Source organism: Tauraco erythrolophus, chromosome 10 (assembly GCF_009769465.1).
Source record: "Tauraco erythrolophus isolate bTauEry1 chromosome 10, bTauEry1.pri, whole genome shotgun sequence".
Taxonomy (NCBI): domain Eukaryota; kingdom Metazoa; phylum Chordata; class Aves; order Musophagiformes; family Musophagidae; genus Tauraco; species Tauraco erythrolophus.
In genome coordinates this window covers 7,067,190-7,080,505 of record NC_141474.1, presented here as the reverse complement: position 1 = coordinate 7,080,505, position 13,316 = coordinate 7,067,190, and the positions used below count along the sequence as shown (strand labels likewise).

Sequence of the window (13,316 nt, the reverse complement as noted above, 5' to 3'; positions counted from 1 at the left end):
CAGTACCCAATTAATAGCACAGTGATATTGTTTAGTTATATCTTTCCATATTTTTTTTTTAAGTCAAGCATCTTTTGTGTTCTAGTATTTTGTTGCATGGTACAGATGGGTTCGGTATTTCATTTGGTAGCTTTCTAAATGCTTTTCAAGTTTCATTATTTTCATATTAGCAGCAGGTTTTAAGTGGAACATTATTATTCGGTAGCTCTCATTATCACTTGTGCTCAAAATTTTCACTATGAACTACTATAATAAATTACTAAAAGGACAGTGGCAATCAGTGGATTCTATGGCCAGCAATTCCACTTTAAAATCGTCTGCATAGCTCTCTAGAAGGGGGAGGAGCAGGGAGATCCAATTTTATGTTAAAGGTAGACATGAAATTCAAGCTAGTAGCACTTAAAAGATAGGCAAGGTGATCTTTTGGAAACATAATGGTAACAGTGGGTCTTGCCCTGTGCAATCAAGTTCTTGAGGTCTGTCTGTTGTGTGTGAATCCATGTAATGGTCTACAGGATGGGTAAATAATCTTTTAAAACCATAACACTGTATTTATTCTACGGAGTGGGGAGAGAAGTCTCTGAGCTAGTACCAACAGCTGTGCTGTATTTCTACTGACTGAACTGATGATAGGATAATGGTTTGGATCTAGAACCTTTCTTGGTCTGAATGAATAACTAAGCACACCTGAAGTGTTTAGATATTTATCTGACTTTTTAAGTGTCCCACCAGTACATATGGTCATAGTAGTTGGTTTAGAGAAGCTATAGAATTTATACAAAGCAGATCTTTTCTCTTCAACTTAAACTGGGAAGAAGTAGTTCCTGTCTAGATTCTTCACTTTTTTTTTCTTGTAAACTTTTAAAAGTTAAAGGTTTGTTCTTGGTTTTTGATCAGCCAGTACTTTGCTCATTTTTTTTATTTGGAGTATTTCCTAAGTGTATGTTTCTTTTCAGGAAATGGCTTGAAAATGCTAATGAAGCGGGCTTTGAAATTTAAGGACCCATTGTTAATGAAGATGATCAGGAATATTTCACAACATGATGGGCCAACTAAAAGCCTGTTTATTGTAAGTACTATCTGTGACCTAATGGTGATCTCTGATTCTTCCTACTGGAAAAGGCTGGCTTTGGAGAGCTGCTGTTTTTTGTCTTTACAGGGCGTTCAGTTTAAGTTTTCGTGGCTGTCATGGGTTGATTTATGTTTCATTTTGTAAGGCTATCTCAGTTGGTTGGTCAGGGTTTGGATCCCTCACTAAAGAGAAAACAGGTCTTAAGCTGTATCCAGTAAGTCCCTGTTCCAAAATAAAGGAACAAAAAGAAACTAACAAACAAACCCAAATGCTAGGGTGGGCATCATAACAATTAACAGTTAACAATTAACAGTTATCCTAAATCTGGTTTTTGTGCTAGAGGGCAAAATAAGGTGTTTTTTTTTCACTGTGCCATGTGGTTTGTTATAAGTAGGTATTCTAAAATGTTAAATACTTAATATTTAGTTAATGGTGTAAAGTTACCCTTTCAAAAGAAAAGGGAGAAGCACAACATCCTAATTGTGGAAATTTTAAATGTACTGTTAAAATGAAGATTGATTATCAAATTGTCATAAAGCAGTATGGAATTAGTAAGTAGAATCCATGATTCCTCTGCTGATGCTCTCTGAAAATCTTGGAGTTATTTCTCAAAATCTTCAGGAAGGGGACTGCATTACTGTCACTATAGCCGTATAGTGTTCGCTGTCTTCTTTCCCTTATTTTCTAACAGCTTTCTGAAGCTGTGTGTGTAGTAGCTGCTTTTGGAACATCTGAACAAATGATCTACATCTCTTCAAAGTGAAAGGATGGAGGAAAAAAATGCTGAAATGTTTTCTTGGATCATTCTTCAGCCGAAAATGATACTCCCTTATTATCCCTCATTTCAGGAGAAAAGTCTCCTTAGCATTCTTTCGAGAAGTAGTTTTGGTTTGACCAAGTTGTAAGTTCTTCAGAACCCTAGATTGTGTTCACCTGTAATGTTTGTTGCTGTCCTTTCTTTAGGATTACGTTGGTGATTTAGCAGCTCAAATATCAAATGATGAAGAAGAGGAGTTTGTGATTGAATGCCTGGGAACACTTGCAAATTTGACTCTACCAGATCTGGACTGGGAACTTGTGCTGAAAGAGTACAAACTGGTTCCATACCTCAAGGATAAACTAAAACCAGGTCTGTACGAAGTTTGATTAGTCTTTCAAAGTAGTGTCTCTTGAAGAATACTTGGAGTGCTCTTGCAGAGTGGAGTCTGTTTACCTTTTTAATTTGTGGTTGTTTGGGGAAACATAGCACTGAAGAACAGAACTGTATATACAACATGAGACTAAGAATTTCTAAGAGATCATACTTTCTGACTTACCAGGTTCTGCAGAAGATGACCTCGTTTTAGAAGTGGTGATAATGATTGGAACCGTTTCTATGGATGACTCTTGTGCTGCTCTGCTGGCTAAATCTGGAATAATTCCTGCGCTCATTGAGCTTCTAAATGGTATATTGCCATGTTTGACTTTAGGTTTTTATTTTTCAGAGAAGCTTAGTTGATGTAGCTGTGCTGTAAGGGAATGCACTGTTCCTTTTCCTTTGCAAGGCAGGGTAGGTGGTTTGTATATGAAAGGAGGAGCAATTCCTCCGTTATTGAAGAGAGATACTGACTAGTGGTCTAATAGATTTGATTTTTCCCACACCTCCACAACTTTTGCTGCAATCTGTGGTCTTTCTACAGAAAGGGAAGAAAACACTCTGTTTTTGTTGTCAGATGAAATCTCATGCAACTGTCTAGCTGACATGTGAGAGCTGGACTTTCTCTAAGCATCAAGAGCTTCTTCAAGTTGTGAGATCTGAAATCGTGGTTTGTTTTTTCCCTTGCAGCTCAGCAGGAAGATGATGAGTTTGTCTGCCAGATCATCTATGTATTTTATCAGATGGTCTTCCATCAAGCCACCAGAGATGTCATTATCAAGGAAACCCGTATCTTTTTAAAAAATAAACATCTGGAATTACAGCACTTAGTTTGTCATAACTGATGTTTGGTCTATATTTATCTTCCATAAATCTCCTGATCTCATCTTTGTAAATGGTTTATTTCAGCTGAAGAAAAAATCCAAGCAGCCTAGGCATGTAGAGGGACGGCAAGATTGCTAGTAAAGGTTAAAAGTTAGTTTGCGTTGAAAGAGGGAGGGGATAGTAAGGGGATCACTGGGCCAGATGTGACCCATTAGTTCCTATCTAATCTTAATTACTGTGTGAATTTGTTTTGAAAATCATAGTCAAAACCATAGTCCATAGAAAAACTTACCTAGAGCACAGACAAATTTCTCGCACTGTGCCCTTAGGCGTACATGTTGCATAGTCTGAAGATATGTGCCTTAAAATATTTCGGTAGCATGCTTTCTTACATCAGACTAGACAAATAATGTCTGCTCTGTATTTTTTGTCTATCTAATTTACTTTTGAATTTTATATTTGGCATAAGTCTCCTATCTTCTTCCCACTGTGGAGACTTGGATTTCTGTTCCTGGCTTTCCTCTTTCTCCTTTCTTCACCTGTCTGTTGATGACTGAATCTGTTCTTCAGTTTCCTAATGTCATAGATGTGTTCAATTTTTTTGTATGGTACTCATATCAGTCTTTACTACTTATTTTTTCAATCACTGCTGATGTTGAGCTCATTCAGATGATCCCAAAACTGTGGAAAGAGGTGCAAGCTGTCTTTGTGGGCCTTAACTGAATGTTAAATTTTATTGAAACACAAAGAATAGGTTGAATGGAGCCCTTGTAGGGATAGCTGATTAGTGATTGCTTTGCTAACAGTACAAGGACTACTTCTTAAGGTCCTTTTTCCTTTAAGCTCTGTGGAATAACTGAGAAGCCATTTGGGATGTCCTTCTTTGTCTCCAGTTTGGACTCCTAGCTGGATAGCTTTAAAAAAAACAAAACAAAACAAAAACCCAAAAAATTGCATCTGTTTTTATATCTGTAATGATAAAGCACCAACATTTGAACATGCTTTTCTCACTTAAATTGAACAAGACTAGTATTAATGCTAGCATAGTAGATGATCTTCAGTATTTTTGAGACAAATACATTGGAAACCTTTTTTAAAACAAGAAAACTCCCTAAAGATTACAAAATTAACAGTCTCAAAAGATTAAACCATTCCACAGAATCTGTGCCTTTTGGACTAACACAAGAAGTGCATGGATTTCCTATAAGATATCAGAATGTATTTTCTTTGTAAGGGACATGTAATTTTTCTTCAACAATTTTGGAGAATATTTGAGTATTTTAAAAAGTGTGTTTTTTAAAAAAAAAACACAAACAAACCACACCCACAAAAGTTTTTGTGAGAAGGCTGCTGAACTTCACATGTGATGGAAAATTCCTGACTATGGTTCTTAATGAAATCTGCAGTTGGAAGAACCCAGGGCTGTGGAAAAAAAAATACCTTTTATCCTTAACAGTTTCTTTCCAGAGGCTCCAGCATATCTTATAGACCTGATGCATGACAAAAATGCTGAGATTCGGAAAGTTTGTGACAACACTCTGGATATTATAGCGGTAGGTCTGATTTTTTTTTTTTTAATCATGTCGTTCAATAACTTCTTTACATGAGGTAATTCTCAATTTGCAGGTTATTGCTACTTAGTTATTTAAGAATATTTTTTTATGTGCAACTTTCTAATCACGTAGGGAAAAGATCTGTTTTCATGGGACAATGACAATCATTAATCTAGGCTGTGTACTAAACTTCCAAAAAGTGCACATATATATACACACACTCTTAGAAAACTAGTACCAGTTTACACTACAGACACTTCTCTAAGGAGTGCTTTTATACTTAAATAAATTAATCACATTACATGTTAACTTCATTATTTCTTAGTTCTCCAAACAAATGGCTCTTTTTATCCAGCAGCTTTTATTCAGCTTTTCTACATCACCCAATGCCAATATTTGGTTCAAAAAGAAAATATGGGCAGCGATTCTGGAGCTGGTTGTTTTCTGCTGCGGGAACAGTCAGTATAATATTGAACTTTTTAATATTGTCTTCAACTTTTGGATGTAATGAAATTACATGATACCATGTAATTAAATGTGATAGCCAAAGAACTTAACTATGAGCCAAGAGAAGTGTCTTTGGCTATGTTAGTGCTTTTCCTATCATCTGCTTAGTTTCTTCTTCAGTTAAATTATGCATATCACAACTTGTTCTCTGAAAGGTTTAATATCACAGAAGACCTAATTTACACTGCACAAGTGTAGTCTATTTTGTCTTTTTCTATTATACCCATTAGTAATGCCTTCTAATTTCATACTCATCTGAAAAAAGAAGTAAAATGACGTAATGTTTTCTGTGTTGGATTTCTTTTTATCTTGCTTCCTGGAGGTATGGAATGAAAATCGTGCTCCATTAGTTAGTGGCAGAGTTGCCACTGACATTTGTTAAGGGCAAGATTTCAACTCAGATGAACTTGTACTTAGTACTTATTTATGATGGGCATTATCCTCAGCTTACCAAGATCAATTATTTCCAGGGTCATCTCTAGTGGAAACAGTAGAAAGATTTTTATCTTCTAGGTGAGACTGGGTAATCCAAGTCTTTCAACGCTGGCTTTATCTCGGAGCTAGTGCAACTTCCAAGTGTCTCGGGCATTGATTCGTTCATATGGGGGAGCTTTACAACGTGGTACATAGTAGTATCTAGTTACTGAAAAATTCTTAGAAATATTCTTAAGCAACACTTATTTTATAGAATTTAGAAGAATAAATACATTAATACATAGCTTCATATTCGATATTAACATCTGAGTGAAATATACTTGATTTTTTTTTATCCTTCCTAAGAAGAGGTAGTCTTTATGTTAGCTGTGAGTAAACAAGGAGTGCTATGATAATGGATGAGAGGCACTTCTCCACTTGCAAGAAGCACTGGACAGGACTTTTAGGGCTTCGAGGAAGAATAAAGGGAAGAAATGATGTGGTACTGATGTTTTTGGGGGCAAGGGAGAAGATACCAAGGGCATACTGAGAGCAGTTTGTGTGGTGGTAAATTATTTTTTTTCTTTGGTTAAGGAGCAGTGCCACACTTAGAATGGTGTTCACTGGTAAGTTAGGAGAGTTCCCTTTCTGAGAAAGTCTTTTTAGCTTTACTATCTAGCTGTGGGGTTGTAAGTTGCCTAAACCCTAAGTAACACTATGTCCCTGTGGGGAACAGGAAGCACAATATGCCCTCTTTTCGGGAGGACAGAGAGAAACACTAATTGATTGCTTTCTCGGCGGTGTTGTAAGCTGGTCACATATCTCCCAGTACCAAAAATCAGAGGAAAAAAAAGGCAACGCATTCTAGATGGTGATGGGAGAAAATATGAAACAGTAAGTTATCAGAACCTCAGATCTCGATAGGAGTTTTGTCATCCAGCTCGGAGGATGTGGTAAAGCAGCCTATAAACACTGAGGTGTTTGGTTGCATGGTGATTTTACACCACCAGTGCCTTCTGAGGTGTCTGAACAAACCCAGTCTCTAAGATCAGTGAAACTTCTTATCTGTGCTAAATCCACAACAAGAAAAACTTAAGTTTTCAGTCTTGTTGTTCTATACATGCTGACAGGATTAGTTCCTCTGATGATGGAAATCAAAAACTAAATGTTGGAGAATAGAGATTTGAAAGTAATTTCTTCTCAGGGAGACAAATGCCTCTTTCACTCATCAATAAGCTCTATATAGTGTGATTGAAATAACGCTGAAGAAAATCAGATGCCTTACAAGCCTTAGGGGAGAAATGCTTTCTGTAGTAAAGTAATTGTCACAGAAATTATGGAAATGTTACACTAGTGATGATTTGTTTAATATAGCTTGGCTGGACTCTGCCATTGATGAACTGAAACAGATGTGCTGCTTTAGCATAGTATGTACTGGGGAGTCTCAGCTTCGAACTGGTAGATGTGAGAGATCCCTTTTGTCAAAAAAAATCTGCGTTGATAATGTAGGAATGCTTCAGTCTCCTGTTGTGTGCCGAGTCCTGACACCAAGCAGCTAGTTTATTGTACTGGTGTACCTAAAGTGGGACAAGTCTCATGGCTCAGCTGAAAGCCTGGAATCAACAGCTGGTGTAAGAGTCTCAAGCAAATGAAGTTTCCTTTTACTCTGCCTCAGAAGCCTGCGTGCTTGCAACTCAAAGCTTATGGAAAGAAATGCCTGCTTACTCAAGATGGGTTTACTCTGTTCACCTTGGACAACATTATCAAGAGCTGAGAGGGTTATTAATCTCAGATTTCTTTCTTTTTTTCTGCTCCTAGCTCAGTCTTATTGCAGTTAAAGGATTTTCCTCATTTATTCAAAGGATATTTAATTACCATAACCAGATCCTTGGTCTGTGTAGTCCAAGCCTTCTGCCTCCCCCATTTCCTCTCATTTTCCTATTCAGTGTTTTTACAGTTTCGAATTCAGGCCTGCTGTACTGTCTTGTTTCTCTTATGATCAAGAGTACATCATTATGCTTCCTGCAGAAATAAAACATCTTCTAGATAGCTATGGCAAGATCCATGGGATTTAGGAAGGGCCTTGTGCCTAAGGTGTCTTTCCAGCTCTCCTTCTTTGCCCAAGTGTTTGTAATGAATACCAATTAACATTTGCCTGATATGGAAAGCTATGTTAATGAACAGCTTGCATCTCTCCGTGTTAGCCAAGTGCCCTGACACAAATCCTCCATGTTGGGAATGCGGGAATTTCACATCAGAATCAGGAATGTGCTGTGAACCCTCAGTGCTCTGGGATTTGGGGCAGCTGTGCAAGATATTGGCCAGCTCTCTTAGAATCAAGGAAGAGCAGACCGCAGGGATTTGGTTTAGGCTTTATTTGAATAGGCAGCATACTCTGAAAATAGATAACCTTTGACTCCAGCTTGGTGTCCTCTTTCCTTGCTGTAGTCACTCCAGGAAAAAGGTTCTCCCTTCTCTTGTCAAGCCTCCCCCTTTCTGCTGTGTCTCTTGTTCCCCTGTTATCCTCTAACAATCAGGAATACAGAGAGGTGGGCAGATGAGCAGCAAGGGTGTGGGACTGCAGGCTGAGCTGCTGACATGTGTTGTCACTGATCAACTTCTGAATTGTTAAATTTGCAGTCAGTCTGCTTTGGTGCTGGTAGCTTTTTGTGGCAAAGAGCATGCACCCAGCAGGAAAGACTCTGGACTAGGAGAGTAACCACACCGCAGGCAGCATTAGATAGGGCAGGTGGCATGTCCTGATAGGTTTATGTGAAGACAAAAACAATCTTGGACAGATTTCCTTCTAGCATTGGTGCTTATTCTTTGGAGTTGTAAGACTAGGAAGGTGAGCCAAACCACTGATCTCTGTTATTTTCCTAACAGCTTGCCAATGGATACCTTACATTCCTCTAAAGGAGGCGGGGGGTTGGAAAGCTTCCCTCTTCAGAGAGAACCCTGTGGACAGTGTGCATTTTATGTAGGCATCTGAATTTAGGAGGGATGAATGTTTTTTTTTTCTCTGCCTTGGCATTAGTTTCATATCACAGGTTTCTATTAGCTTCCCATCAGAATGTATTTAGGGATGAACCTGTTTGTGAAGAAGTGACTCTGGGTTACACAGGTGTAAGAGGTAGAAGGATTTTCTTTTTTGTTTATCCTGTGAATGAATTGCCCTCTGGTGGTACTTACCATAAGGTAGGTGTCGTAGACACCTGCAGAAGGTGATCCATAACATCTGTTTCTCTCCTTGGTTTATAGAGGCATATAGTTCAAATGACATACCTAACTTTTGGATAGCTAGACAAGATAAATATTTTCTTTCTTAATAAATGGTTAATTTAACCTTTCATGTAAACTGCGTGTTTTAGGGATGGTTAAATAATGAAGAATGTAACATATCATCAAGTACAGCCTTGAACATAATGAACTTACATAAGTAAGTTCTACTTACTGTATAGCAGTTTTAGTTTAGTATGAGGAATCACATCAAATGAACCCTATTACAGACCCAATTAAAGGGCAACCACATTAAAGTGAAAAGGAAAATCTGTTTTTCATCAGCTGTGAGAGAACACAAAGCAGATCTGTGTAGCTCTATGTTATCCTATAGTGTGTTAATCAGATACAAGGTGTGACGGAAACCAGTGACAAAGGGGACCCCTGATAGGGAACAGACATGCTCTGATAATAGGCCAGTTAACGCTTCATAATATTTCAATGGTTCAGTAGTAAACAAAGTTGGAAGTAGAACTTCAAAAAGGATGGCACATTCCTTGCAGAGTCGAACCATACATCTTCTGTGACACTTTTGGATTTATGGAAACCGAATGTTAAAAACAGTGATGTCAGGGAGCTCCGAAGAGAATAAAATCAACCTTCAGGATTCCTCCTTTTATGTTTCTGAACATGCAGTATTTGCGAGGGGGGTGGAGGCAGGGGGTTGGAGAATAGGCATGTTCTGTCCACCTTCTTCTCGTTCCTCCGTCCGCTGCTTTTCCAATAGCATAACATTTAAAAGGACTAGAGGGCACAAAGCTGTGTTTGTATCTCCATGAGTTTTTCTGGTTTCATTTTTGCAGGAATTCCTTAGTAAAGGAGGTATACTCGTGTTTAAAAAAACAAACAAAAAAAAACCCCACACAAAATTAAAAAAAAAGGTTTTTAATAGCTCAAAATATAATTACTGGAAGAGTTGCTGTGTTTTAGGGAATTGTTTTGCTCTATACTACTTTAATTTGGTTTCTTTGTGCCTTTTGGCTGTAGTCCTGTGTTTACAGCTTTTCTTCCATTCTGATGTTATTCCATTAATCATTTACCCAGTGGTGTTTCTGCACATTTCTGTGGAAAATTTACAGACATGGTCCTGATCTAGCAGTACTTACATGAACTCTTTTGTGCTGAGCTTATGTAAAGCGTTCTAGATTATTGCAAATCGTCCTTTTCTAGGATTGCTGCCAGAATGAAACTCTTGACAAAACTAATCATTGATCTGATTCTGGTGTGGTCACTTCTTTGTTCTTGTTGCTCATTCATAGTGAAATAAAGGGTTCAAATACAACAAAGTAGCCAAACCGCTTAAATGGGTAACTTGTGATTATTTTTTTTTAAGTAATGTATAGATATGCTCAGTCTTACAGCTGCTAATTTGCTATTCATTTGCTAATCCTGTTTTCCAAAATTTAGATGAATGATTGAGGTAAAATACCTGAGAGTTTTAAGCCTCTTGATATAGAATGGGAAATGTAGAATACCTAGGAATATTCTGCCCTGCTGTCATTGTCTGAAGAAAAAATCATTTAAGATTTAAGAAATATTAACTGATTCTTTTAGAAGAACATAAGAAGTACAAGTCTATTTGTGACAGACGTTCAACGTGTTCAGACAGGAGGGTGGAATGGAACAGTGATGTCGGGCAAGTGGGATTCATTTGGGGTTGTAACTTTGGGAAGATGAAAGTGTTTTCGAAGTGCATGTATGGTAAATGTGAATCAGTAATTTAGCTGCTGGCCTTTCTGCTTTTGGGAACTGTTAAAGGTAAACAAGGTAATGTAAAAGGGATTCAGCTTTCCCACAGATTAGTCTAATTTGCTGTTTGCTAGATTTGTTTATTTTCCCCCACTTCTTTGCAATCATGATTTCTGGGAATAGTTTTCTTAAGACAGCAGTATGATTTCTGGCAGTTACAGCTTGTAAGTAACTCACAGCTGCTGGAGGCTGACATAATAGATAGGCCACAGCTTACCTCTGGCAGATGCAGCACAGGAGATGTTTCCAAGATGCTGGTCAGATGTCATCATTGAAAGTCATGCCTTTTCATGTTTTTATGGGTAATTTTATAAGCCTCAGTGATCATCTTGCTTTTGCCAGGAAAACTCTTGTTTTGCACTGTTATTTGTAGCCTTTTCTTTTAATTGAGAGTGGAAGTGGGAGGGGAAGGATCAAGAGGCGGACAGAGTATGAGATGTTCTTGTTCCAAACAGTATGAGGCATAGTTGTGTGTGTTTGTTTTTTTGATGTTTTGGGTGTTTTGGTTTTTCTTTCTCCTTCACTAAGGTTGTTGCGTTATTGTATGGCTGACAGAAATGTGGAATTTTGCCTGAGGCCACTAGGCACTGAGAATATCTGTAGATCCCACAGGTGTACCTGCTTTGTGTATGCAATTTATGCAGGAGACCAGGCTTGGAATATGACCACTTGTGTGCCAGGATGGTGTGAAGGGGAATTAGAAAGGTCTGGTAAGTGTTGATTAGAGGTGGATTTGGAGAAATTTAGAATAATGCCATAGACAGAGCAGAGCCCCAAATCTGCAGGTTCTTGTATGGATGTCCCATCAAAAGGGAGTTTACATTCTTTAAGCCAAGAGAAACAAACTTCCCATTTCTCCAAGTAAAACAGAGTTTAAAAACCTACTGCCTTGGAATAAAGATATGTGGTCGCACAACGCGACGTGATTCCCTGTGAAATCTTGCGTGCTCTAGATACTTGTTAGAGATGTCAGAGAGGCCTCTGCCAGAATGACAGGGCCAGCTGGTTTTTGTGTTATTGACCAGTCAGAAGGGTGGAAAAGGTGCGGGTTAGTGTGTCTTACCTGTGTCAGGTTAATAGCAGTGAAGACAAGGTAATTTGAATACTGAGTCAGTTTAAAAGCTCAAATTCAGTCAATAGGAGTTTCAGAAGGTTAACCTGAAGTACTAACCCAACTCATTCTGTCTTCACTGCAATTTTTTGACCTCTGGTTGTAGAAAGATCTACTTTTGCATGTCTAGCTGGAGCAGTTTAAGAAATTACCACTTGCGCAGCCAAGGCATTGTCGATAATTGTGTGAACACTCTTCATCCCCTTCAGGATTAAGTAAAACATGTTTTTAAAACCTTAAACTAGGTCTCCAAGGGAAGTTTGTGTGGATCATGTGTTAGCCAACGTGAGAATTAAGAAATGCTTTTCCGTTTTTCTCTCCTTTGTAGTTAGGTTAGAAGACAGCGAAGCAGGACCTGTTTCACGAGGATACTTCTTCCCACAAGTAGAACCACTTTGATGATGAATGTTATTCTTGTTCACAATCCTTTGATTAAAAAAGTACTAACCATGGTGCATTATTTGTGAATCTTCACAAATTGATAACATCTGCAGATTTCATATGTTGATGGGTTTCCTATACTTAGCTGTGCCCTATTTTCCAGTAATATTGAGAAACTGAGTATTATCCACAGGTCTGTGTTCCCTTGGTGGTAATCAACAGCCCACACAGTCTGTTGTGTTTAGAAGAGCCTTCTGAACAGCTGATTGCCGTAACCATAGGCAATGTCACTTCCTTCTGATGATGCTTTATACTGAGTATCACATCACTTGAGTGCAATTAGGCTGTAATCCAGATTGAAATTTCTTGCCTACATTTTGTTTCCATAGTGCCTAGAACCTATATTCCGTTTTCCCCAGCTTTCTGGAGAAGTTCCTCTCAGGTTTTAGTTTTGTATCTTGGATTCCCTTACCCTCTTTATTACAAATGTTGTGTACCATTTTTGTGGGTATTCAATACTAAACATAGAAAGCCATTATAAAATTTGAAAAGAAGTTGAAAATTAAATCCTGTCTTATTGGAGCTCTTGAAACAAAATAAAGATTTACTGGTTTTATCACCACTTTTTTTTGTTGTATTTCCTAGTAACTAGTTGTACTAGTGAATGCTTACCTAGTGAGGATGTACAGGGTATTTGGCCAGTGTTAGTAATTAATTACTGAAATCCCCTGAAAATTGGCAGTAATTGACTCTACTTGATAAACCAAATGAGGAGGTTGTGATGATGGAACTTCCCTGCTGAAAGCAGGAATTTTTTCTGGATGGTGTAAAGTTACAAACCATGAAGGGAAGATTGTACTGCTGCGTGTACGAAAACAGAATAATGCTTAGTGCTTGCAAAATCATTCCCTTGTTTGCTCAAAGTGCTCTGCAAACTGAATAGAGGATTTAAGTCACTGAGCCCTGAAACTTGCGTCTTTCGCTGACATTAAACTCCTCTGCCGTTTCCTGTTGGGCAGCTTTGTCTCTACCTCATCCTAAAATACTGTGTGGTGATTCTTAACAGGAATATGATGAGGAATGGGCTAAAAAAATCCAGAGTGAGAAATTTCGATGGCACAACTCTCAGTGGCTGGAGATGGTGGAGAGTCGGCAGATGGATGACAGTGAGCAGTATCTATATGGTGATGATTGTATTGAGCCCTACATCCATGAAGGGGATATTCTGGAAAGACCTGACCTCTACTACAATGCAGGTAAGGCAGTATATATCAGTACTTAGGACTGGGA

General features: G+C 38.2%; 1 protein-coding gene across 1 annotated transcript in view; it reads left to right on the top strand.

The window, feature by feature from the left end:
• Window positions 1–13,316, top strand: part of KIFAP3 (kinesin associated protein 3) — a 69,267-nt gene that overhangs the window by 32,842 nt on the left and 23,109 nt on the right. The window contains exons 13-18 of the mRNA XM_086617370.1: window positions 957–1,069; window positions 2,036–2,201; window positions 2,392–2,517; window positions 2,898–2,996; window positions 4,500–4,585; window positions 13,093–13,282. Coding sequence (XP_086473496.1) covers window positions 957–1,069; window positions 2,036–2,201; window positions 2,392–2,517; window positions 2,898–2,996; window positions 4,500–4,585; window positions 13,093–13,282 — 780 coding nt within the window. The remainder of the gene's footprint in view (window positions 1–956; window positions 1,070–2,035; window positions 2,202–2,391; window positions 2,518–2,897; window positions 2,997–4,499; window positions 4,586–13,092; window positions 13,283–13,316) is intronic.